This window comes from Nelumbo nucifera, chromosome 1, assembly GCF_055504915.1.
Source record: "Nelumbo nucifera cultivar China Antique chromosome 1, China Antique-T2T, whole genome shotgun sequence".
Classification (NCBI taxonomy): Eukaryota; Viridiplantae; Streptophyta; class Magnoliopsida; order Proteales; family Nelumbonaceae; genus Nelumbo; species Nelumbo nucifera.
The window spans coordinates 7,391,294-7,416,379 of NC_142649.1; the positions used below are offsets into that span (position 1 = coordinate 7,391,294).

The 25,086-nt window shown below is 37.2% G+C and overlaps 1 protein-coding gene and 1 pseudogene across 5 annotated transcripts in view; both read left to right on the forward strand.

Moving 5' to 3' along the window:
• The window catches only part of LOC104587001 (protein NLP9-like), a 61,289-nt gene that overhangs the window by 5,070 nt on the left and 31,133 nt on the right, over positions 1-25,086 (forward strand). Inside the window, exons 1-6 of one of the 5 annotated variants that reach the window (XM_010244413.3) lie at positions 6,905-7,374; positions 7,466-8,248; positions 17,675-18,779; positions 18,943-19,221; positions 19,318-20,541; positions 20,649-21,642. In XM_010244413.3, the coding sequence (XP_010242715.1) occupies positions 7,770-8,248; positions 17,675-18,779; positions 18,943-19,221; positions 19,318-20,541; positions 20,649-21,305 (3,744 nt within the window). In that variant the 5' untranslated portion in view covers positions 6,905-7,374; positions 7,466-7,769 and the 3' untranslated portion in view covers positions 21,306-21,642. Of the gene's footprint in view, positions 1-6,904; positions 7,375-7,465; positions 8,249-17,674; positions 18,780-18,942; positions 19,222-19,317; positions 20,542-20,648; positions 21,643-25,086 lie in introns of those variants that run through there. The other 4 variants (XM_010244414.3, XM_088894614.1, XM_088894616.1 and 1 more) reach the window with 4 other exon arrangements.
• Positions 22,200-24,043, forward strand: LOC104587002 (protein WHAT'S THIS FACTOR 1 homolog, chloroplastic pseudogene; annotated as a pseudogene).

Consider the following 25,086-nt stretch of genomic DNA (forward strand, 5'->3'; position numbering starts at 1 on the left):
TTTGTGTTATCAGTAGATTTATGAAAATTTCATGAAGATATTTGGAGAAAATATAAATTAACAAAAATTTTGAAAGTATAATTTTTTCTTTGCCTATAAAGACTAAGTGTGTTTTAGATCTATGGATTTATCTATCATATCCATAAAGCAATTGAAATTTCTTCTTTAATATTTTTTTTTTATTTTTTATATATTTTAGACTTAAAAAATAAATAATAATTAATTATATTTTAACATTTAATCACAACAATTGAATATATAATAATTCTATGGATGATTTATCATACCTATAGACCAATTGAAATTTCTTCTTTAATAATTATTTTTTATTTTTAGAATTAAAAAATAATTAATTAATTAATTATATTTTATCATTTGATCACAATGATTTAATATATTATAATTCTATGGATAATCTATCATATCCGCAAAGTAATTGAAATTTCTTCTTTAATAACTAATTTTGAATATATTATATAAATTTTTGAAATACATAATAAATAATTATTATTTAAATAAGAAATAATTATTAATTATATTTTCACTTAGAAGTTGTGCCCATGCATGTTTTATGGTTGGATAGGAGAGTTGGGTTTTTTCCATAACATAAAACATTAAAACTTAAGAATGATAATTTATAAATTATAGTTAAGCATAGGATTTTAAATGAAATTATAATTAACTATAATATATTTCTTCATAAAACCATTAAAATATATTACTTTAATGCATATACACCTCATTGAGGTCTTACATTTAGTGTTGTTAATTTATTTTTATGATTTATTAAAGTATTTATAGTGTTTCCAAGCGTATCTATGTGTATCTTAGTTTTTCTTCGATACACATGCATATCCGAGGTGTATCCTAATACGTCTCTTAAAATTGTCTTTCCAATACACTTGCCGTTTCTAATACTTTGAACTTTATCGTAAATTTTCTAGAAAAGTTTATTATGACTACAAAATTCATTTATATATATTATGGTATTTTTGTTAAGGATTAATATTCAAACATAGAAAATTAATTAGCACAAGGAAATGATATTTGTAACCAAGTGCAAGTAACAAATGAGCAGAGAAACTTTGTGATTGTCTAGAATGATGTTTTAAAGCTTTCCAAGCCCATGAAGAATAAGATAAGAGAATAAAAGATAGAATGTTAATGGATTCAAAGAGAAACAATAATCTTGGGATTGATGATTCTACCCAAATTTTAACATGATATGCATTATGCATAAGACGACCAATGCGAAATATTTTTTTTTTGAAAAGGCAAAGTTTAGTATTCTATTAATCTATAAAAGAAAGTCCCATGTACAATAAGGGACTATATATGGGGAATGTATAAAACAAAAACAATGAGTTAAGCATTTCTACACATTCTATTTACAAAAAAGATTGTTTACAAAAAAGAGAGTTATAAGATATTTCTTAAAAAGGTTTGATGATTTCAAGCCATGCATGAACCTAGGGTACCCATGAGCCTATTCATTACTTCCTATTCTGACCTGGATAGACCTTCAATTCAAAGGCTCTACTATTGCTTTCACTCTATAAAATCCAAATGATTGTAGCCAAATACATTTTCTATAATAATTTGCCCCTTTTACTCGGCCATTTGAGGTACCATCATGAACTAATGGACCACCAAAAACAGAAACCTTCAAAAGTAAAAAAAGAAAAAAGAAAAAATATGTCTTAAGAGACATAGTACCTTATAAATACCAAAAGAAGCACATTAATCTACTAGTGTTCCATTAGTAGTGTCATAATTCCTATGAATAATGTCATAATAAGATCTTGTAATAAAATAAAACTTAAATGCAATTTAAGAGTATAGAGAAACAAAATCCTTGAATACATGTGTTGTTGTATGCTTGTTTAAGGAAAAATGTATAAAACAAAGTTAAAAGTATGATTATAACATATTTTTGCAATTACAGTTGAAAGAAAGTCTACTAATACTATATCCATTGTGGAATTAAAACAAAGTTGAGAAATACACCCAAGTTCTTAGAGAAAATCCCCTAACTTTGTAGCCATGGTTTACATGCTAAAACAAATTCAAAAGACTTTTCTCTCGTCATAATTGTTAAGGCGTCACCTAGGTGACTAGGCACCCTTGGCTAGGTGCCTTGGCCAAACGTCTTAAATTATAGCAGCTAGGTGCCCATCTAGGTGAGTAGGCAAAAATGTCAATGTGAGTGCCTTATTATAATATCATTTATATTGTTGCATCTTATTAATATGTGTATTAATACATTCTAGGATATACTATATGTGCCATTGACACTTTGTTTTAATGTTTTCTATTGAAATTTAAAAGTTTTTTTTTTCATAAATTATTGAAATTTAAAAGATCAAAGGATCTTGAGAAGAGAGAATGAATGAATAGAAGTATAGATGGGTTTCTTTTTTTTTTCTATTCACTTTCCCTCTCATCAATTAAATAAAATAGCAATTCCATCCTTTTTTAGTTGATAACCTTCTTTAGTTGCTAATTGATATGAAATTTCTCTATTAAATACTTATTGTAGTAGTATTTTTATCAAGCTTATTATAGTTGTATTGCTTAAAATAATTAAATTAATATATTTAAAAGATTCTTAATGTTTTTAGTAAAGATGCTTTCTATTATTTCAATTAATATGCATACTAAATGGTATATAAAACTAGGAAACTAGCCAAAAGTTAATTCTTTATATTATAAAGTATTTATCACTTAGGTGTTTCCTAATCAACTAGGCGACTAGGTGCCCAATTAATGTCATCCAGAATCACCTAGACAACTATGCTCATCATCTCTAGTCTACCCTACCATTCAGTTTAGGGTCCCAAAGGTAGGATCAATGGATCATAGCCCAAAATGTGATTTTAAGATGAAGAGTGTAGATCCACTGTTGTTTGGCTTCATCTAATTTCCTTGATAACTCTAGGCACTAAAAGGTTGACCAAAGCTGAGAGTTTCCAAAATCACACAGACAAGTCTATATATTGAGCTTTAATTCAACTTGAAGCTAAGGAAGATTGATTTCGATTGAATGAACAAAATCTCAAAGAACTTGTAAAAAGCTCAATTTGTGTCCACCCTTAATCATAGTCAAACCCAATATGATTCTAGAAGGGTCTGATACTGGAAATGTATGATAAATCTATGATGCCCAATTAGTTTTTGCTTATTAGGCTTTCATTGTCTTTTTGGTGGCTAGACATTACCAAACACTATCAAAGCTAACTTAATTCTTTATTTATTACGAGTGTAAGGGCACATGCTATGCACATGTGCATGTAGGATAAAGATGTAAAGATATAAGATATATGATATGATCTTTCGATTTTTGGAGGCATATGACAAGTCTTTTTGTGTGGTTTTAATTTCAAGTTTTCTAAAGCTTGAAAAAATAGAGATGAAAGTGGATTGGATAAGATTCAAATCAGGGTATATATGAATCCGATCCGATAGCATATATTTGGGATCTGATATGATTCGAAGATCCAATCGGATCTCACAAATGGTGATTCGAATTTGAAACCATTAAGGATGTCAGATATCTAAATATGATCTGATTCAAATTCTGAAAAATTTAATAAATTATTAAAAGAAAAAACATAACAATTTATATAAAGAGAAACAAAAAATATAAGTATTTTTTCAACTATTTTTATCCTATATATTAACATATACATATATTTTTATAAAAAAAATTAAAAAAATGCAATATAAACATATTTATAAATAAATATGCTAATAAATATAATAATATATACATGTCTTTTTATAAGTAAATATGTTTATAAATATATACATATATATAGATTGGTTCTGATAAGATCCTTTTGGATCCAATATGGGGAGATCCAAATCTGATATGATTTTCAATCTGATCCAAAAATTTGCCAAAGGGGTGATCCAAATCCAACAAAAAATAGGATAAGATCATAATCTGATATGTTTGCACCCTTACTTGGAAAACCAAAATTTGATCTTTCTCTATTTGCCAATGAAAAACAAGAAATTGAAAAGACCTATGCCCTTAAAATCTAAAGAAGGACTTGCTAAACAACACCTGTAAATATGTGATGTTTTGGGGGTAGTGTCAAGTTAGTACCCAAACTTTCAAACGTGTCACTACAGTACCCAAACTTTCAAAAAGTGTCAAGTTGGTCCTTGTCGTTAACCGATTGTCAGTTATTTAATCATGTGATGACATGTGCAACTTAAAATTTTGGAAATGTCAAAATTACCCTTCAAAAGAAGACATTTTCATTGTCTTCTACCTTGAGACTGAACTGGTTGAGGTGTTTGAGATTTTCTACTAATGAAGATACCTTTCATTGTCTTCTACCTTTAGATGGTAGGCCCACCTCTAACCAGAACGGGAAGGAGGGAGGGTGAAACGGCGGCACTAGGGGTGGATTTGATCTGAGCCGAGCCGAATAGTATGAGGCTCGAGCTCAGCTCGCCAATGTATTACAGGGCTCGAGCTTGGTTCGAGCTAGAACCTTGAGTTTGAGCTCGATTTGAGAAAAAAATTATAAAAATAAAAAATTATATATAAAAAATATTTTTATTTAATATTTAAAAAACAAGAATTATAATATTTTTATTATATATTTTATTATATATATATATATATATTCGAGCTTGGCTCGCGAGCCTCATGACCCGAGCTCTATTAGGCTTGAGTTCGGCTTGTTTGTTAATCAAGCCTCTAAATTGGGCTCAAAGCCCTGTTGAAACCGAGCCAAGCCAAGCTCGAGTAGCTCATGAAGAGCTCGGCTTGTGGCTACCCCTAGGCGGCACCCCAGTACCGAAAGAAGTTAAACTGCAGTGGGGTGATTTTATCCCAAAGTAGAGAAGTAGTCGATCCCAAATGGTGATTTGTGTCAAGTTAAGCTGAAGTGGGGTGGCACATTGGGTTAAGAGAAGAGAGAATGGAGATGTGAATGTCTTCGTCAATTAGGGGTGGCAAATGGGTGGGTTGGGTTGGATATGGGTTGAATACCAACCTACCCATATTGACCCACCCACCCACCATGACCCATCATCAATCCTTGTTAAAGGGTCATAACCCACCCTAACCCTAACCCACCTATATTGACGTACTTGATCCATCCATATTGACCCTTAATCACCCTCACCCATACTAACCCACCTACCCTCACCTAAAAATACAAAAAAGGGGTTAGGATAACCCTATACTCGAAATAATAATTTTTGAGAGAATAATCTCTCTCAAGGCTGCCACGTGACAAAAAGAGTCAGGTCAACTTGTATACCCAAAAATGCAAAAAAAAAAAACTAGAAAATTGTAGGAAATGCATGAAAAACACCAGAAAATGCAAAAAAGCACAAAAAAATTGTAGAAAATGCATCTTTTACAAAAGTGCTTTCGTGAAAGTGTTTTCACAAAAGTACTTCTATAAAAGTACTTCTGTAAAAGTGCATTTATAAAAGTGCTTTCATAAAAGTGCTTTTATGCTTTCATAAGAGTTCTTTTATAAAAATGCTTTCATGTAAAAGTTCTTTTGTAAAAGTACTTTTGTAAAAGTGCTTTTATGCTTTCATAAAAATATTTTCATAAAGTGCTTTCATGTAAAAGTGCTTTTGTAAAAGTACTTTCATGTAAAAGTACTTTTGTAAAAGTGCTTTTATGCTTTCATAAAAGTATTTTCATAAAGTGCTTTCGTGTAAAAGTGCTTTTGTAAAAGTACTTTCACAAAAGTACTTTCATAAAAGTTCTTTCATGTAAAAGTACTTTTGTAAAAGTGCTTTCGTAAAAGTCATTTTTATAAAGTTACTTTATAAAATTGCTTGTGTAAAATTGCATGTGAACGTGAAAGTTAATAAAATCCATTTTGTTTCACTTTTAATTCCAAAATGACATGTGTCATGGTGGTTTGGGATTGTAATGAGATGTGAATGCGCTAAGAGGCTTGAGCTTGAGTCACTTTAATTGCTATTTTTTTAGGATTTGGCGAGTATAGATAGAGCTGACTTTGAGTCTTTGATCCAACCTATTCCGACCCACACGACTCAACCCATCTTAACCCTAATAGGTACTCTCGACCCAACCCACCCTGACCCTTTTCCATTGACCCTAATGGGTTACTCGATTCATATTGACCCGCCAATAGGTTGGGTGGGTATGGATGAGTTCCAAGGTGGGTGGGTTGGGTGGATCAAATGGATTGGGGTCAAGATTGCTAGTCCTATCGCCGACCAAACCAATTACTTAGGTTCCAAACCAAAGTAGAGAAGCAAGAATGTCTGATTTGATAAAAGTTAGTTCTTGGGTTTGGTTTTATTGCTTCCATGATCAAAGCCTTTTGGTAGGATATCTTGATACTTCATGAAGTACAATCAAAATGAACAATGTAAGAAATATAAGAATAGCAAACACCCAATAAAATATTAACCCAAATTGAAGGAGCTCCGGTTTTAACATCGAAACATAACAAGACAATTCGGCATAGTCGTGATAGGTATCTATTGCTACCAAGGTTGGGACAAGGGCAACAATGTAATTATGCTTCCGTAGATGAGGGTTGATTGAATTTGAGGGTTGGTGAAGCCAAGGGCATGCAAATCCAACATGTGAAGGAAGAAGCACGTTAGAGGCTGTAGGTGTTATCCCAAGGGCGGGGACTCGGACGGTCAAGTTAGTAAGAGATCGGACGAGGCTCGAAAGAGGTAACTCAGACGAGGTCACTAGGATGCTACAGAGTTTGAGAGTAGAAAAACCAAGACAGCTTACCTAGGGAATGGCACCACTTATTTATACTTGAACCTGCTTAGAGTTTGTTAGCAATCAGGATGCCATCCTGATGATGCCACGTGTCAAAATATCAAACCTGCCATGTGCGCCTACATCAGTATCTAAAGTGGAACAAAAGAATTAAGACAGATCAAATTACCTTCGAGGTTATCGGCCGAGGCATCAGAAGTGGACACAGCATTATTCTGAACATGCCAATTATCCGGCATCGATAACGAACTAAAACCCTTACTCTAACCAGCAGCTACAATGATTAAATCACCCCAATCCCCTCAAGATAAAAATGGGGAAATCGTAGAAAAAAAGGAAAGGTGTCAAATCTGCCTCCAAGGAGACAACATTCAATCAATTTCATCCGAAATAATACCAGCTCACCATGATCGACCTGTCGTTCAATCAGCAATCCTAAGACGCTCGATGTCAAACAAATTCACACCAATTCTATCCGGAAAGCCACCAGATTGAAGGAGGAGAAATCGCAGAATTGCAAATAACTTACTGATATCAATCTATCTTCGCAGAACCGCAGAATTCACACCAATTTTCCCTTGTCTTTTGGTAGAGAAGTGTAACGCCATTGCCTATGATAATGGGTAATTTTAAACTTCTAACTGATTAGATGATAGGTAAAGGATATTTTTGTTCTTTTATATGATACTTATTACAGTTTTTTTGAAAATTTAGGTACTGACATTTGAAAGCTCGGATAATAAACTTCACACTACCCCAAAGTTGAGGGTATAAAGTGAAAATTTCCCCTTTAGTTTTACTAAAACACTTTTCGACCTGCTGAAGGCAAGTATCTGCTACAAAGTATATACAGATATAGACATAGATTTTGCTGCAAGTCTAAAGCTACCTTCATTCAATCAACCCAGACGGACGTAAACTTGTAATGTTTAACAGACTCCCTCTTGACTTCAGATGTCATCTCTAGTCTCTACACCAAAACCTCCTATAGCGATTATTGTGTACTTTTCGTGCTTCAATGGCTTCTTCCGTCCACCGATGGAATTACGATGTCTTCTTGAGCTTCAGAGGTGAAGACACCCGAAAGAACTTCACTGATCACCTCTATACCGCCTTGGATCGAGCCGGAATTTACACGTTCAGAGACGACGAAGAACTCAAGAGAGGAAAAGAGATCTCGTCTGAGCTGCAAACAGCAATCGAAGAATCAAGAATCTCCATCGTTGTTTTCTCAAGGAACTATGCTTCTTCAAGATGGTGCTTGGATGAGCTTCTCAAAATCTTATATTGCAATGAAACGATGGGCCAATTGGTTTTTCCCGTTTTCTATGACGTTGAACCGTCGGAGGTTCGCAATCAGACTGGAAGCTTTGGGAGTGGATTTTCCCAAACTAAAAAGCGATTCAAGGCGGATATGATGAAGGTGCAGAGTTGGGAAACAGCTCTCAGAAAAGCTGCGAATTTGTCTGGGTGGGATTTACAGAAGGTTGACAACGGGTAATCCACCATTGCAATTTATTTTTCTTCTATTTTTGGTCAATTTACCGTTATTCATGCTCCTCGCGCTCTTTTTTCATATATATTTAACTTTATAGATCATATTGCTCTGAGTTTTGTCTTCAAATATGTACCTTTTTAGATCATTTCTCTCTCCTCAATCCTCATGCCTTCTGTGCATGGGACAAAAGCATAAAACAGTGCATGAAGCAGGGGTTCTTTTTCTCTGTTTAGGCGTGCAAAGGGAGAAGAGCTTCTCTGGACCATACATATAACATACTTTAGTCTACCCTTGAAAGCAACAGAAATCTAAGGTAATTCCTCTTCGTATTTCAACGTGAATGGACTTCAACCATCCAGAAGTTGATATACATTATATGGTAAAGAAAAGAGAGAGGTAATCGCATTTCCACCGGTATAAAGAGTATTTGGAAAATGCACTTATGTACATTTTTTCCATAAAACATCGCTTGTAGGGAAATAATTAGTTCAAACAGATTTTGAGTCAGGGACCCTAGTAAGTTCAAATGGAAATCTTCGTTGATTGGAACTCTATTTACATGTCATAAACCTGCAAATTAAGCTTTCCATCTAAGATGTTCAACTTGGATTTCAACCAAAGGAACCTTTCTAGGTGCATTTGCAACTCATCCAGAATAGACATATCAAACATATGATAGGAAGCTACCTCCTAATTTGACAGATAGTGGAAATTTATTTGTACCTGTTCAATCTGCATGTTTTCAGTAGGCTCTAAGCTAGAAAAGTTACCAAATTTAATGACAAGAAGTACATGATCAGAAATTCAGAATTGAGACAGCAAAAGTAAATTACACCAACACTACCATAAGAATCCAGAGTTGAGAAAGCACCTTCCAAACCTTGGCCAAATTCCACCCGCCCTTAGTCGAAGTTTGTTTGTTGCCAGTATTATCCTAGATCCACTAGGCTGTAATACTCATTACAGTCATTGAAACCCAATATCATTTGGTTCTTTGGATTACTACCGCCCAATCACTCCCATGGCTTTCTGTTGATGTTGAAATTTCCTCTAACTAGCATGTTGGTAATGTTATCAGCAATAAATTTGTTCTCATTTCACAGCTTGCATCTTTCCAACATGCTTATTACATTCAGCCTTAGCTGATGTGATTATACCATTTTTATTATTTTCTTTTAGTAGTTGCATATTTATTATTACAAAATATTTCTACAATATCTATGTCCTTCCATAAAATCTAGGTGTAAAAGGTTAGGTGGTAGCTCTATTTTCAGGCCCGCTTGGAGTGGGGGATACCTTAAGAGCTGAAGTGATGGCTACTCCAAGGAATGAAAATAGCAAAGCAACCTGGCCTTCAACATTTGGAGGTTAAGGGGGATTCCAAACTGGTAATCTCATGGATGAATGACAGCACAGCCCAGGTGTGTAGATTCATAATCATATCATAAGAGAGATTAAGAACATAGCAAAGGAGCTGGGGGCAACCTTTAGATGGGTAAAATCTAAAAAGAATAGCAAATGGGATGGCTGATATTTTCCTAAACAAGGGTGCATAGGGAACAATTCTTTTGGGTAGATGTGTAATTAGGTTTCTTTCAAATTGTAAAGGGACTGATTTGTCTTGTAACAGCAATAACAGTAATATGCTTTAATTGAAATTACTGAAATGAACTTTTACTGAAAAAAATAAGTTCATTGCATTTTGTGGCAACCCTCTTTAGCCCAAGTTTTCTAAGGCAGCCATGGAAGAGAGGAAGAATTATGTGGAGGGCAGTTAGAGTAGCATTAGTATGGAATATTCGTGAAGAAATAAACGAAAGAATATTCAAAGAGAAGTGTAAATCCAAAGTAGAAATAGTGGGGAGGACAAAAATAATAGTTGCATATTGGGTGTAAACAATGGAGGCCTTTTAGGGGTTTTCAGTGGATGACATAATAAGAGCTTGGGAAGCAGTGACAAACTCTCCTATAGTGAAAATTGTGATGGAGTGGAAACCTCAATTATTATTATTATTACTATTATTGTTTTTTCTCAGAAGTGGAGACCTCTTGTTACCAACATGGTGAAGCTGAATTTTGATGGGAGCTCTCAAGGCAATCCAGGCCTGGCAGAAAGTGTGGTGTCTTTGGGAATGCAGAAGTCAAGTTGGTGGCAATGTATTCAGGCCTGATTGGGTTTGGTGATTCTTTGAAAGCCGAAATATTAACATTGCTACAAGGTCTAAGGATAGCTAAGCAACATGGTTACAGCAGATGGAGGTGGAGGGAGATTCATAGTTGGTAATTTCTTGGACAAATAGTAAGAATTCAGGTGCTTGGGCCAACACTAAGGGAAATTGTTTGGTTAGAAAAGGAAATGGGAACTACCTTTTCTTTTCTTTTCTTTTCTTTTTTTTTATAGATGAAATGTGAGCTACCTTCAAATGTGTTAGAAGGACTACAAATGAGATGGCAGTTTTTTTTGGCTAAGCAAGGGGTTCTTAGGCAGAAATTGTTCTGGACTGAACTGCAATTCGCTTAAAGTTGTAACTGGAAATTTTGTTGGGAATTACCTATCCAATTTGACATGTACTCTTAACTATTTCTTTTAATGATACTCTCTGTTACTGATTTTCTTTTTTTTTTTTGACAAGACCCTGGATATCCAGAGTATAAACAGCATTGAGTATTGGTTCTTTTTGGTACTTCTTTGATGTATGTATTTGTCTACATGGGATGTATCAAAGTTATGAGTTGTATCTTTTGTTTTTTAACAAAAAGTACTACTCATAACCAACATGGAGTAATGGTCCTTTTTGGTTTTTTGATGTTTGTGTTTTCTACATGGGTTCTATCAAAGTTGTGGGTTGTACCTTTTGCTTCTTAGCAATCTATTCTAATCTTCAAAGAGAGGGGTTACTGTCTTACTGCCTCTCCATCAAATTTTCTTGTTACTCTTTCTTCCTTTTATATCCTCCCTTGGATTTTAGTTTAATTCTGTATCTTTTATGAAGCTTTGCATTATCTGTTGACTTTATTGTTTGTGTCTTTCTTTGGACTAGAATGAACTCTTTAATGTTGTTCTCATTTGTCTTTGCATTCTTATACAATTATACCTCTCTTAAGTATGTTCACTTCCTTCCAATCCTCTACTTTTGATGGTTCTAATTCATGTATGGAATTTGGATTTTGTTGCACCCGTGTAGTTTGGAATTTGAGAGCTTGATTCTAAGAAAACTTGGCAAAGATTTTTTAGGTTTTGGTGCTGTGTTTTAAAAGGTGTGAGAGGCGTGCCTCCAGGTGACATGCCCCCAAAACGCCCTGAGGCATATGGCAGAGGCATTGACACCTCTGATGATGCCTCATACGCTTTTTTCATGAGGCATGCTAGAGGTGTACGCCCCATGTGCCTCATGCACACCTCATATAAAAAGACAGAAAAAGAAAGAAAAAAGAAAAATAAGGAAAGGAAAGGAAAGGAAAAGAAAGGGAAGGGAAAGAAAAAAAAAAGAAAAAGGAAAAAAAGAGAAAAGGAAAGAAAAGACCCCCTCTTTCAACCAGTATTATGCATCTTCATTCTTCTTAACATAAAAGATTTTTATTAAAAATAAAGAAAAATGAGATCCTCCTTCCTCTTCTTCCTCCTCCTTCCTCCTCATCCCCCTCCTCTTAAGGAGGTTTACACTCCTTCTGTGTGGGAGGCTTACACCTCTTACATTCTGAACTATGCCTCATGCCTGTAGGTAGTGGAACGCCTTGCATCACACCTCTACGTTTTAAAACATTGGTTTGGTGCTGATAAAAAAAAACAATGAGCTTTTTGGTTTGGATGTGCCTGTGTTTCTATTGTATTAAAATTGATTTCTGATGGATGTCCTATTTGCTTTGATTATGTTAGTGAAGGGATATTTTAGTCTTTGCACACCTGTTGAGAGTGCTGATGTGTACTATTATGTTAGTTCGAGTGCCTCTTACTTAAATAAGGGCACTCTTGTCTTTTCCAGACACATTAATAATATAATAACAGGTCTGGCCGAATCTAGGTTGACTTCCTGAGTTTCGAACCAGACCTTTTCTCTTCTCCTTCCTCTTTCTTCCTTCTTCTTCTTTCTTTTCTTCCTTCTTGCTGTTTACTTTACAACTAACAAACCAAACAGATTTCTAGGGCAGGCTGAACTTTAACATGGTATCAGAGTCACATCAAACAAATCAGTCCTGCTAGAATTATGTTTTCTGCGCATTCGAACTAGGGTTTTCTTAGATTTCTCAGCCGTTGGTTGGAGACTGGAAAAAGGGCTGAAAAGGAGTGATTGCCCTCTTCCCTTGGAGGTTTCTATGCCTCCGGTGGTGTTGTTGGTGATCGGTTGCTGTGGTTTCTAAGCCCTCCCCTAATTAATGTAGGGCTGGTGTGTGTGGTGCAGTGGTGTTTCATTCCTTCGTGTGGTTGGCCTTCAGGCGATGAGGTAAGGAGTTTTTTTTATGCATATTTTCTGTCATGAAACACATGAGAGGTGTGGTATAGATCGTATGATGGATTTTCAGATCGCAGTATGCTAGGGTTTATGCTAGAGTTTATGCTGGTTTGTGTGTGATTTGAAGGGAAGTAGTGTCTACTTAATGGTGAAACTTCCGGTAGCTGTAGAGTAGAGTTTGTGGTGTTACAAATACAACTTTCAGCCTTTGTCATAACTGAATCAGTGTGCAGATTTCGGTGAAGTATCTGTGTGTAGTGTGCAGTGTGTAGTGCTCAGTTTTAGTGATAAGAGAATTCGGCAATGGCAGATAATAGTGATAGTAAACCTAGTGTGATGATATCTACTGACTATCTGAATGTCCAAATGACATCCATTAAACTGATTGGAGAGAATTATGTCCCTTGGGCCAAGTCTGTAGAGGTTTTTCTGAAGGCGAAGAAGATGGTAAAGCACATAAGAGAGGAGAAACCTCCCACTAGTTCTCAGAAGTATGAAGACTGGGAACAGGAAGATGCATAGATTATCACATGGTTGTGGAACAGTATGGAGCCCAGAATCAGTGTGAACTTCATGTTTCTTGACACAGCCAAAGAGGTGTGGGATCATGCTAAGAAATTGTATTCTGGTCAGGATAATACAACTAGGGTGTATCAACTGTATCAGGAATACTTCAATCTGCAACAGGGAAATCAGAGCCTTGAGGAGTACTATGCCAGTATGAGAAATATCCGTAATGAGCTAGATATCTATCACCCTCTCACTTCTGATGTCAAGGTTCAACAGCAACAGAGAGAGCAGCTTGATGTGACTCGGTTTCTGGTGGGGCTGAAGTCTGAGTATGAACCAGTACGAGCCCAGATACTAGGAGGATCTGCTCTTCCATCTCTAGAGAAGGTGTTTGCTCGTCTTCGGAGGACTTCCATTGGATCTATGGAAACCTCTAGTATCTCAGATAGATCAGCATTTGCAGTGTCGAGAGGACGAGGTGGCAGAAGTGGGGCTCGAGGAGCCCAGCCTGGCCGAGGTGGCAATAGTGATCCAGTGTATGGTCGGAGTGGTAGTGGTGGTCCTACACATATCCGTGGTGGTGGTTGTACTGGAGGCAGAGATTCAGGGGGAGCTCGTGGTAGAGGATGTGGCTCGGGTCCACGGAGGTGTACTCATTGTGGTTTGGATGGACATACTACTAACTACTGCTATGATTTACACGGTCCACCTTCGACGTGGGCCAACCATGCCATGACTAGTGATACCAGTTCCAACTTTAGACAGGAGAACTAATCAGTTGACCAGATGCCTTCTACTTCTCCAGATGGTCCAGGCAGGGAGATGGTGAGTGTTCCTTGTGATGAGTATGAAAGGTTTGTTCAATCCACGTCGCAGCAGAACACAACTACCTTTGCACACTCAGGTATGGCTTGTTTGGCATCCACACCCAACCCCTGGATCGTTGACTCTGGAGCCTCCGATCACATGACGGGAACTCCAGGTGTGTTTTCATCTCTCACTCATTGCTCAACATCACAATCTGTTACCCTTGCTAATGGCTCCACATCATCTATTCGTGGTTTTGGTAATGTTGACCTAGACCGTATGTCCCTATCCTCTGTTTTATATGTACCTAAACTTCCATTTAATCTTATGTCTGTTAGTAAGCTGACCAAGTCCCTTAATTGCTCCATTACATTTTACCCCTCTATGTGTGTTTTTCAGGATCTCAAGACGGGGATGAAGATTGGTGGAGGGCATGAAGCCAATGGACTGTATTATCTTGATGGTGGTGGAAGAACTTCAACGGCCCTTCAGTCATCTATTTCTCCTCTCCAGTGGCATTGTAGATTTGGTCATCCCTCGCTGAAAGTGCTGAAGTCCTTGGTCCCTTCATTGAGTCAACTTTCTGTTCTAGATTGTGAGTCGTGTCAATTTGGGAAACACCATCGTGTTCCCTTTAGTTATAGGGTTGATAACCGTGTGTCGAGTCATTTTTCTTTAATTCATTCAGATGTTTGGAGTCCGCATAAAGTGATGTTATATAATGGACACAAATATTTTGTTATTTTTGTTGATGACTTTTCAAGAATGACGTGGCTCTATTTAATGAAAGAAAGAAGTGAACTATTTGCCATCTTCCAGAAATTTTATGCTGAGATCCACAATCAATTTGGCGTTCACATCAAAATTTTCCGTTCTGATAATGGCCGTGAATACTTGTCTTCATCTTTTCAAGAATACTTGGACCAACATGGCATTATACACCAAACTTCATGTACCTACACCCCACAACAAAATGGGTTTGCTGAGAGAAAGATCCGACACCAGCCTCCGACTTTGATCTTTCTATTGCCTTACGGAAAGGTAAACGCACCTGCACCCTTCATCCTATTTCCAATTTTGTTTCCCTTACTCACCTCTCTACCTCCCATCGCCAGTTCATCTCCTTGTTATCTTCAGTGGTTGTTCCTAAGGATGTCCAGGAAGCCATTACCTCTCCAGAGTGGTGCCGTGCTATGGAAGAAGAGCTCTCTGCACTCCATCATAATCACACTTGGGATTTCACCGCTCTTCCTCCTGGGAAGCAGGCTGTCGGTTGTAAGTGAGTGTATATCGTTAAGTACTTTCCAGATGGTCGTGTTGAGCGCCTGAAGGCGCGTCTGGTTGTGAAAGGGTACTCCCAAACCTATGGCGTTGACTACACAGAGACATTCTCCCCGGTTGCTAAGATAGGGTCAGTTCGTGTTGTCATCTCCCTTGCAGCTATGTATGATTGGCCTCTATATCAGCTCGATATCAAAAATGCTTTTTTGCATGGTGATTTGCTCGAGGAGGTCTACATGGAGCAACCACCAGGGTTTGTTGCTCAGGGGGAGGATGGTAAGGTATGCAGACTTAAGAAGGCTATATATGGACTTAAACAGTCCCCTCGAGCATGGTTTGGTAGGTTCAGTGAGGTGGTCAAGAAGTTTGGTATGAAACAGTGCCAAGTTGATCACTCTGTCTTCAGTCATGACTCTCCGGCAGGAAAAATACTACTGGTGGTGTATGTAGATGATATCGTTGTAACTGGGAATGATAAAATGGGCATTGACAGATTGAAGGCATTCCTACAGGAACACTTTCAGACAAAGGACTTTGGCAAATTGAAATATTTTTTGGGCATAGAGGTAGCAAGATCTAAGCATGACACTAATTTGTGTCAGAGGAAATATGTGTTGGATTTACTAGAAGAAACAGGTTTGTTGGGTACTAAACCGACTGAGACACCTATGGAAACCAATACGAGGTTGAGCAGTGATATAGGTGAAGTATTTGAAGACCCTGGCAGATACCGACGTCTTGTAGGCAAACTAAACTACCTAACCATTACTCGGCCAGATATCTCATTTGCGGTTAGTGTGGTGAGTCAGTTCATGCAGAAACCTTTGGTCCCACATTGAAATGCAGTGCTAAGGATTGTGAGGTACTTGAAAGGAGCCCCTGGCCGTGGGTTACTGTACAAAAGTGGTGGAAAGCTAGAAGTAGAAGGTTACAGTTGTGGCAACGTGAAAAAGTTGTACCTTCTTGGGGGTAACCTGGTAACGTGAAAAAGTAAGAAGCAAACAGTTGTGGCAAGAAGCAGTGCAGAAGCAGAATATAGGGCCATGGCACATACTGCTTGTGAATTAGTGTGGCTAAGGAATCTTCTACAGGAGATAGGATATGACATCGGTGCTCCAATGAAGCTCTACTGTGACAATCAGGCAGCGGTTCATATCTCTTCCAATCCAGTGTTTCATGAAAGAACCAAGCACATCGAAGTTGACTGTCATTTTGTGAGAGAGAAGGTGCTGAATGGAGTGATAGAGACTGCATATGTTAATACAGGAAATCAGTGGGCAGATCTGTTTACAAAAGGTTTGAGTCGGGGGAGAGTGGACTACATATGTAACAAGCTGGGATTATATGATATATACTCACCAGCTTGAGGGGGAGTGTTAGTGAAGGGGTATCTTAGTCTTTGCACACCTGTTGAGAGTGTTGATGTGTACTATTATGTTAGTTCGAGTGCCTCTTACTTAAATAAGGGCACTCTTGTCTTTTCCAGACATTAATAATATAATAACAGGTCTGGCCGAATCTAGGTTGACTTCCTGAGTTTCGAACCAGACCTTTTCTCTTCTCCTTCCTCTTTCTTCCTTCTTCTTCTTTCTTTTCTTCCTTCTTGCTGTTTACTTTACAACTAACAAACCAAACAGATTTCTAGGGCAGGCTGAACTTTAACAGATTATTTGTTTGGTGGTAGGCTGAAAGTACAGATTTATATGAAGTTTGAAGAACTTAATTTGTTACGCAACAACAATTTTCTTCAGAACTTGTAAATGAGCTTGGTATGTACTTTTATTAATCAAAAGAAAGGGCCATGATCCTGTACTTGGGAATTTACAAATACGAATAGAATTACATTACAAAGAAGAACTCAGAAAATTAGAATTGAACTAGAGTTAATGACATTTATAAAAAAGGATACATATAAATGGAATTAATGGAATACTAACCCCACTAATTGAAACCGTACCTTACTTTCTCTTAAAAACCCCACTAATTGACTATTAAAGATAAGAACTGTAATATTAAGCGGTGGCCAACTGAAGGAAATAAACAGATCAACAACAAAGAAGAAGAAGAAGAAATCAAGAAATGAATAGAACAACAATAAAAAAGAAAATGAAGAAATAAATGGAACAAAAAGTGTAAATATATTCCTTTCAGATTGTAAGTCATTTTTCTACTTTCTTCATCTGTACTAAAAAAATGGTCTTGTGTAACTATTTGACTTTACAGTTTTGGTTTGGTCCCATTTTTTTATATGCTTATATTTTAACAGTCTCTCTCTCTCTCTCTCTCTCTCTCTCTCTCTCCTTTCTGTGTGTGTGTGTGTTTGTGTGCACTTGGATCACAATTGACAGCCATGTATACTTGGATTATAATTGACAGGCATGAGGCAAAGTGTGTTTGGAGAATCGTTGAAGAAGTTTTGACTAAATTGAATCAAGTGCATTTAGATGTTGCTGTTTTCCCAGTTGGAATAGATTCCCGTGTGCAATGTGTCGAATCATTATTAAATGTTAGGTTAAATGGAGTTTGCATCGTAGGGATTTATGGTATGGGAGGAATTGGAAAGACAACTGTTGCCAAGGCTGTCTACAACTTAATGTTTCGCAAATTTGATGGTAGCAGCTTTCTTGAAAATGTAAGAGAAGTTTCAAAACAACCCAATGGTCTAGTATGTTTACAAAATCAACTTATTTCTGACATATTAATGGATAAGGAAGAGAAACAATATGTAAAAAATGCTGATAGAGGAATCATTGTAATCCAAGAAAGACTTCGTAGAAAAAGGGTTTTCATTGTTCTTGATGACGTAGATCAATTTGATCAACTAAAAGCATTGGTTGGTCGTGGGTGGTTTGAATCTGGAAGCAAAATCATCATAACAACTAGAGATGAGCATTTACTAGATATTCTTCAAGTGGATTCCAAATATAAAGCTAAAGAATTGAATAATGATGAATCAATTCAACTCTTCAGTTGGCATGCCTTCAAAAAAGACCACCCCAAAGAAGATTATGTGGAGCTATCAACAAATATAGTAAGCTATGTTAAAGGGCTTCCTTTGGCTCTTGAGGTTTTGGGTTCTTCCTTATATGGTAAAACATTACCTGAATGGAGAAGTGCTTTGGAGAAAATAAAAAGAATTCCTCCTAACCAAGTTCAGAGAAAGCTGAGAATAAGTTTTGATGCACTGGATGATTATGAATTAAAGAATATCTTCCTTGATATAGTGTGCTTCTTTCTTGGAATGGACAAAAACTATGTTGTTAAAATACTAGATGGTTGTGACTTTGCCGCAGAATATGGAATTGGTGTTCTTTGTCGTAGGTCTCTTCTAACAATCAACAAAAACAATGAGTTGAGGGTGCATGATTTGCTTCGAGACATGGGAAGGACAATTGTTCATGAAGAATCTCTTGAGGAAATTGGAAAGTGTAGTAGATTATGGTCTCATGAGCATGCCTATGATGTTTTGACAAACTACAGTGTAAGAACCAATTGTATGAGTTCTGTTTTTACCATGGGGTTTACTTGAAAGCATAAGAATAAGCACCCCTATCACTTCTAGGCCTTGGGGTAATAGGGGTGCTTCGGATCTGCAATTTGTGTCTTATGGTTTGCATGCTCTACTAATCTATTTCTCTTTGTAGCAGGGAACAGAAAAAATTCAAGGGATCAGCCTAACGGTTCCTTATGGCAACAGATTAAGTTTGACTACTGAAGCATTTTCAAAGATGAAGGAACTAAGACTGCTCCAGGTCAATTATACAAACATTATTGGAGACTGTAAGCATTTTTCCAAAAATTTGAGATGGCTATGTTGGCATGGATGCCCTTTGGAATTGATACCAATCAATTTTGATTTGAAGAAGCTTGCTGTTCTTGACATGCAAGATAGTAGAATCCAACGACTTTGGGAAGAAACCAAAGTAAGACATGGTTTATATTGTTTCTTCCTTATTTTGGAGTTTGCTTACATTCTTTTTATGGAAGCTAACTCCTTTCTTTTATTCTTTTCCTTGCAGATGTTGGAAAATTTGAAGGTTCTTGATCTTAGCTATTCTGGATTCTTGTCTGAACTCCCAAACTTCTCAACATTCCCCAATCTAGAGGTACTGATTCTTAAACAATGTTCAAGTCTGGATAAGGTTCATGAATCCATTGGATGTCTCAAGAAACTTGTTCTTTTTGATCTTTGCAACTGCAATAATCTGAGGAATCTTCCAAGTAGTATCTGTAAATTGAAATCACTTGAAAATCTTAATCTCTCCTTCTGTGTCCAACTTGATATACAGATGAGGAATATAGAGTCGCTTGAAAAGTTGAAAGTTCTTAATCTTTACTCTTCTTCATCCGTAATTGAAACTCCCAACTTCTCAATGCTCACCAATCTTGAGAATTTGATTCTTGGAAGATGTAATCATTTGGTTAATGTTCATGAATCCATTAGATGTCTCAAGAAACTAGTTGATTTGAGTCTAATTAGATGCCCTAAACTTAGGTATCTTCCAAATGGTATCTGTGAATTGAAATTTCTTCAAAAACTTCACATTGATCACTGCCAGAAACTGGAAAATTTGCCAGAAGAATTGGGAAATATGGAATCTTTATCAGAACTTAATGCAAGTTATTCTCCAATAAAACAGCTGCCAACTTCCATTGGACTCTTAAAGAACCTCAAGACCCTAAATTTGGCAAAATGCAAACTTGGGAGCAATCTGTCAGGAAATTTTTCACTGATAGAAAGTGGAATTCCAAGTGAGATTGGGAGTTTATCCTCATTGCGAGAGTTATATCTAAGTTTCAATAAATTCTGTAGCCTACCAAATAGCATGAGTAGACTTTGTCAGCTTGAAGTCATTGAGCTGAATGGCTGTGAAGAGCTTAAAGCACTCCCAGAGCTTCCACCATGTTTAAAGTTCTTGAGAGCATCTCATTGCAAATCACTAGAAAGATTATCGAATCTTGGGTTCTTATCCTCATTAGAAGTATTGGATCTAAGCCATGGCAATTTTTGTAACCTACCGGACACCATCAGCTGCTTTTCTCAGCTCACTGTTCTTAATCTTAGTGGTTGCAAAAGGCTCCATTCACTTCCACAGCTCCCATCAAGTTTAGAAGTTTTGTATGCTCACAACTGCACATCGATAAGATTGCCAATCTTCTCAAACATCCAGAAATTACGTTGCTTGGATCTTAGTAATTGTGATGAGCTAATTACAATTCAAGGCATGGATAATTTCCTTGAGGTACCTATCTTTCTCTCTCTCTCTCTATCTATCTATCTATCTATATATCTATATCTATCTATATATATGGTACTCTCTTGTTGAAGAACATCAATTACATGTAACAGAAGCTATTTAAAGGTGGTAAGCTTGATATCTATGTTCCTGGGAGTGAGGTTCCAATGTGGTTCAGCCATAAGAGTTGTGGTTCTTCTCTCTCTCTTGAAGTGCCTCCGGATCATAAGCTACAGGGGCTGATTATTTGTGTTGTTTATGAAGAAAGTGAACATTTCTGTGTAATACATTTTGATATTTCTACTCATGGTAATTTCGATAACGAACCTAGCCATAAGTGGATACTAGATCGTCCAGGGATAGAACTCCCGAGTAGGGGAGACGGGATGTGGCTGGGTTACGTACCATACACAGAATTTGGGTATCAATTCCAAGGTGGAGATTCAGTTCGGGTTTCTGTTAGAGATATGGTTGAGCCAGTTGAAGTCCCAGTGAAGATGTGTGGCATCCATCTCGTCTATGAATCAAATGACAAGGGCTCCAAATCAGATGAAAAAGCAATGAGTATGAATACCTCTTTGTCACATGATCAATGTGTTGATGGAAATGGTTTGGCTCCGATGAATGCAGGTGCCAAGGAAGGACATAGTGACGATGAAGGGCTGAATACTATGCTTGTTGCTGAACCAGCAATGCATCCTGAGGAGAGAGAGGAAGGTGGCTTGTTTAATCTTTTTACTTACGTTTTGAGGCTTTGTTGTCGATTGTGACAGAGAGGTTGGACATTTGCACCAGTCTTCTCAACAGAGTCGTTGTTCATTATTGTCTTTTTATGATTTTTTTATTGGGGTTCATGGGGCTAAACAACAGGGTAGCCTATCCCCTTCCCCTTAACCCTCTCAGTCCTGGTGGCAGGGGGAGATTTGATCCCAGGTTTCTGCTACCAGAGTCAGAAGTTATGAGGGTGTTTGAGAACATGATTGATTTTCTTTCATAATTTTGGGGTTTTTATTGTTTAGTCCATCCCATAAACTTCAGCACAATTTGTACAGTTGCAACAGTGACAAGTTGAGGAGTAAAATCAAAATTCAAAGGGGTAGTGAATCATAGGTCGAGGTGTTGGTAAATAAAATCCAGCGGTTTTATAAACAAAACCATGTTGTCGAACACCATCAGTGGTAGTCTTTGTTCATTACTATTTGGTTATAAATCTGGTCTTGACAGAAGCCTGATAAACACAAAGAAGTGATAGGAATACATGTTCGGTAGGCTGTGGGACCAATGATAACGCCCCACACCAGTCTTTTAATACATGGGGCTATCTCGCCGCACAGCCCCTGTATTAAATTACAGATAATCACCTTGCACTTACGTGTAGTGGCATTTAAAACCTCCTGAAGTTTGTTTTGCGACAAATTTCAACAATTCGGCCCTGCATTGCTAACAGATTTGATGGCGAAAGAGGAATACTAAATACTAATCTCCAAAGCTAAAAACATTAGGGTTATGAAAATTCTCCCGCGATCGGAAAGCTTCAACCCTTACCTCGGTGAACTTCTGAATTTCAACCAAGTAGCAGCGATCAGCGAAACAGGTTAGAAAACTCCTCCCAGTTTTTCTCTCTTTTACCAATTTCGTTTGGTTTTCTGTGCAAAAAGCCTGCAATGGATCCAAAACTGCTGCTTCCTTCAAGGAAACCTTCGTCTCCGGCATCTTTATCACTCTTCCTGTCATGTCCATCTTCTGAAAGACCCAACTTCTATATGAAAGCTCATCTTTCTTTCTCAACTATACACACGGACAAAACCACATTTATGGGGACACGCTTGGTTTTCCACGAAAAGAATCCTGGACTGTGTAATCAGAGAAGAGCAAGTTTCCCATTTCACCCAATAACAGCTGCTGTCAAGAGAAGAAAAGAGCTTCCCCTTGACAACGTCATCCAACGTGACAAGAAGCTGAAACTGGTGTTAAAAAATGAGGAAGATTTTGGTTAGCCTGATAGAATAATGTCGGTTAGAGACTCGGGCAGGTACCGAAGGGAATTGGGTCTCGGTCGGAAGCGTCGTTTCATCGCTTTGTTGAAGCGTTTTCCTGCTGTTTTTGAGATTATGGAAGAAGGGGTTTATTCTTTAAGTTCAAATTATCCCCCGAGGCCGAGAGGATATATTTGGAGGAATTGAAAGTGAGGAATGAAATGGAAGATTTACTGGTTTTGAAGATTGTTCATTTGAGGACTGACCTCGGGCTTCCTTAAGAATTCAGGGACACAATTTGTCATAGATATCCTCAGTATTTTAAGGTTGTTCATACTCAGCGGGGCCCTGCACTGGAGTTAACCCATTGGGATCCTGAGTTGGCTGTCTCTGCAGCTGAGCTTAGTGAAGAAGAGAGTCGTGCTAGAGAAATGGAAGAGAAGAATTTGATCATTGATAGGCCTCCCAAGTTCAATAGAGTAAAGCTACCCAAGGGCCTCAACCTTTCCAAAGGTGAGATGAGAAGGATATGGAAGTTTAGAGAGATTCCTTATATATCTCCATATTCTGATTTCTCCGGATTGAAGGCTGGTACACCAGAGAAAGAAAAGCATGCCTGTGAAGTTGTTTATGATATCTTGAGCTTCACTGTTGAGAAGAGAACGCTTGTTGATCACCTTACTCATTTCAGAGAAGAGTTTAAGTTTTCTCAGCAGCTGAGGGGAATGCTGATCAGGCACCCTGATATGTTCTATGTGTCACTGAAGGGGGATAGGGGTTCAGTTTTCCTACGGGAAGCGTATCGTGATTCCCAGTTGATTGATAAAGATCGGTTATTAATTATCAAGGAGAATATGAATATGGATGGCAGTGAGGGAGCTAAAGGTGCTGATAATTCAGAAGTAGAAAGTGACGAGGGGGTTGGTGAATGGTCTGATGTTGATAACTTATTGGGCAATGAGTTTGGTGATGACGAATTTGACGATTACAATGATGATGAGGACGAATGGAGTGATGAAGATGATGATATGCCCCCAGACTTTGACGGTGTTGGTGGAAGCAGAAATTTTAGAGAGAGTGAACTAGTTAATGAAGTTGAGATCTTGAGAAAGAATGAAGAAAGGGTTCCTGTATTCCCTGATGGTCGGCCAAGAGAATGCTGGTGATAGTAAAAATGGTCATGGGTCGTGGCGTTTGACCCTGCAATCATGGTCAGAGAAAACAACATTACTGCTTTGCTAGGTGTTCATTTTCATGTAGGAATAACATCCATCTTCTTCTGCAAGAAAGTCATTGAAAGGCAAGAGAAAGCTATTTATTTATTTTTTCACTGTCCTTCCATAGAAAGTATAACCAGATTACCAGAATTCCTATTTGTCATGATTAATATCTGAGAACAGTAATTAGTTGTAGTTCAAACTACCTTGTTTCTACTGTGATCAGTTTTCCTTTGCGTTAGAATGTATATTGCTTATTAAGAATCATATCAATTTCTGCATGGATCATCATCGGTAAGAATGATATTTATTGAACCTCTTTTGCTGTGGTTGTCGTGCTTGTGTTAAAAATGAAGAAAATGCACTTCTTGTATTGTCATAAGCGTTGTATGCAGTCTGAAACTTGAAAATGAATTTCTTTTTTTTTTTTATAATAAAAGAAATATTTTATTAAAAAAAGGAAACGAGAATACAAAGGAAGGTGACCAGCAGTCACCTGAGAAGAAGATGCAATTTCACCTCCAAAGAACAGCTCCAACAACCAACCCCCTCAACAACACATTAAGCAACCAAAAGGCAGAAGAGACAAACAACAACCAACACCCAATCCCCAAAACCCTGAACAGGACATGACTAAAACCTTACAGAAGAAAAGGAAATATCAAACTCTCCACTCTCCAATAACTTATAAAGGAGCCTTTTTTCTTCTCCTGCTGACCTTCTTAGTGGATCCAACTCCAAACAAACCCCCCTTAAATCTTGTAAAAACTTTTGAAACCTGGACTATTAATCTAATAGATTTCTGACTGTTGAAATGTCTTATAGCATTTGGCTTCTTTTTCCAATCCCTTGGAATCCTTTGACCATCATCAATTCTTTCCAACTCCAATACTACATTTCTTTCAAAAAACTGATCCACTGCTATCTTTTCTTCTCCTATTTTGCCAGTCCCACCTTCTTTATGCAAACTTAGCTTTTCTTGACTACAATCTGATCTTGAGTCAATAATATTCTCATCAGAGTCCAAACCAGAGCTTCCTAAATCCTTCAGAGGCATCAGGTGTCTTCCTTCTAGATTTCTGAACATTTCCCTAGCAAAGCTATCCCTTCCAAGAATATGTATCCCCAAAGCTTTACTTGCTTCTTCTTCTGTCTCTGTCACCTTCTCCATATGGACTGTCCCTTCAATACATGGACCTCATCCATAATCACTTCGTCAACATTAGATTCACTTCTTACATATTCCTACGTACTAGCTTCAAGGATTTTACTTTCCTCTATGGTTTAGTGCAGTAACTCCTTTTTCTCTTGCACGTTTTTGAATCAGAACCTGTCGTAATTTCTTCCTCCAATCATCC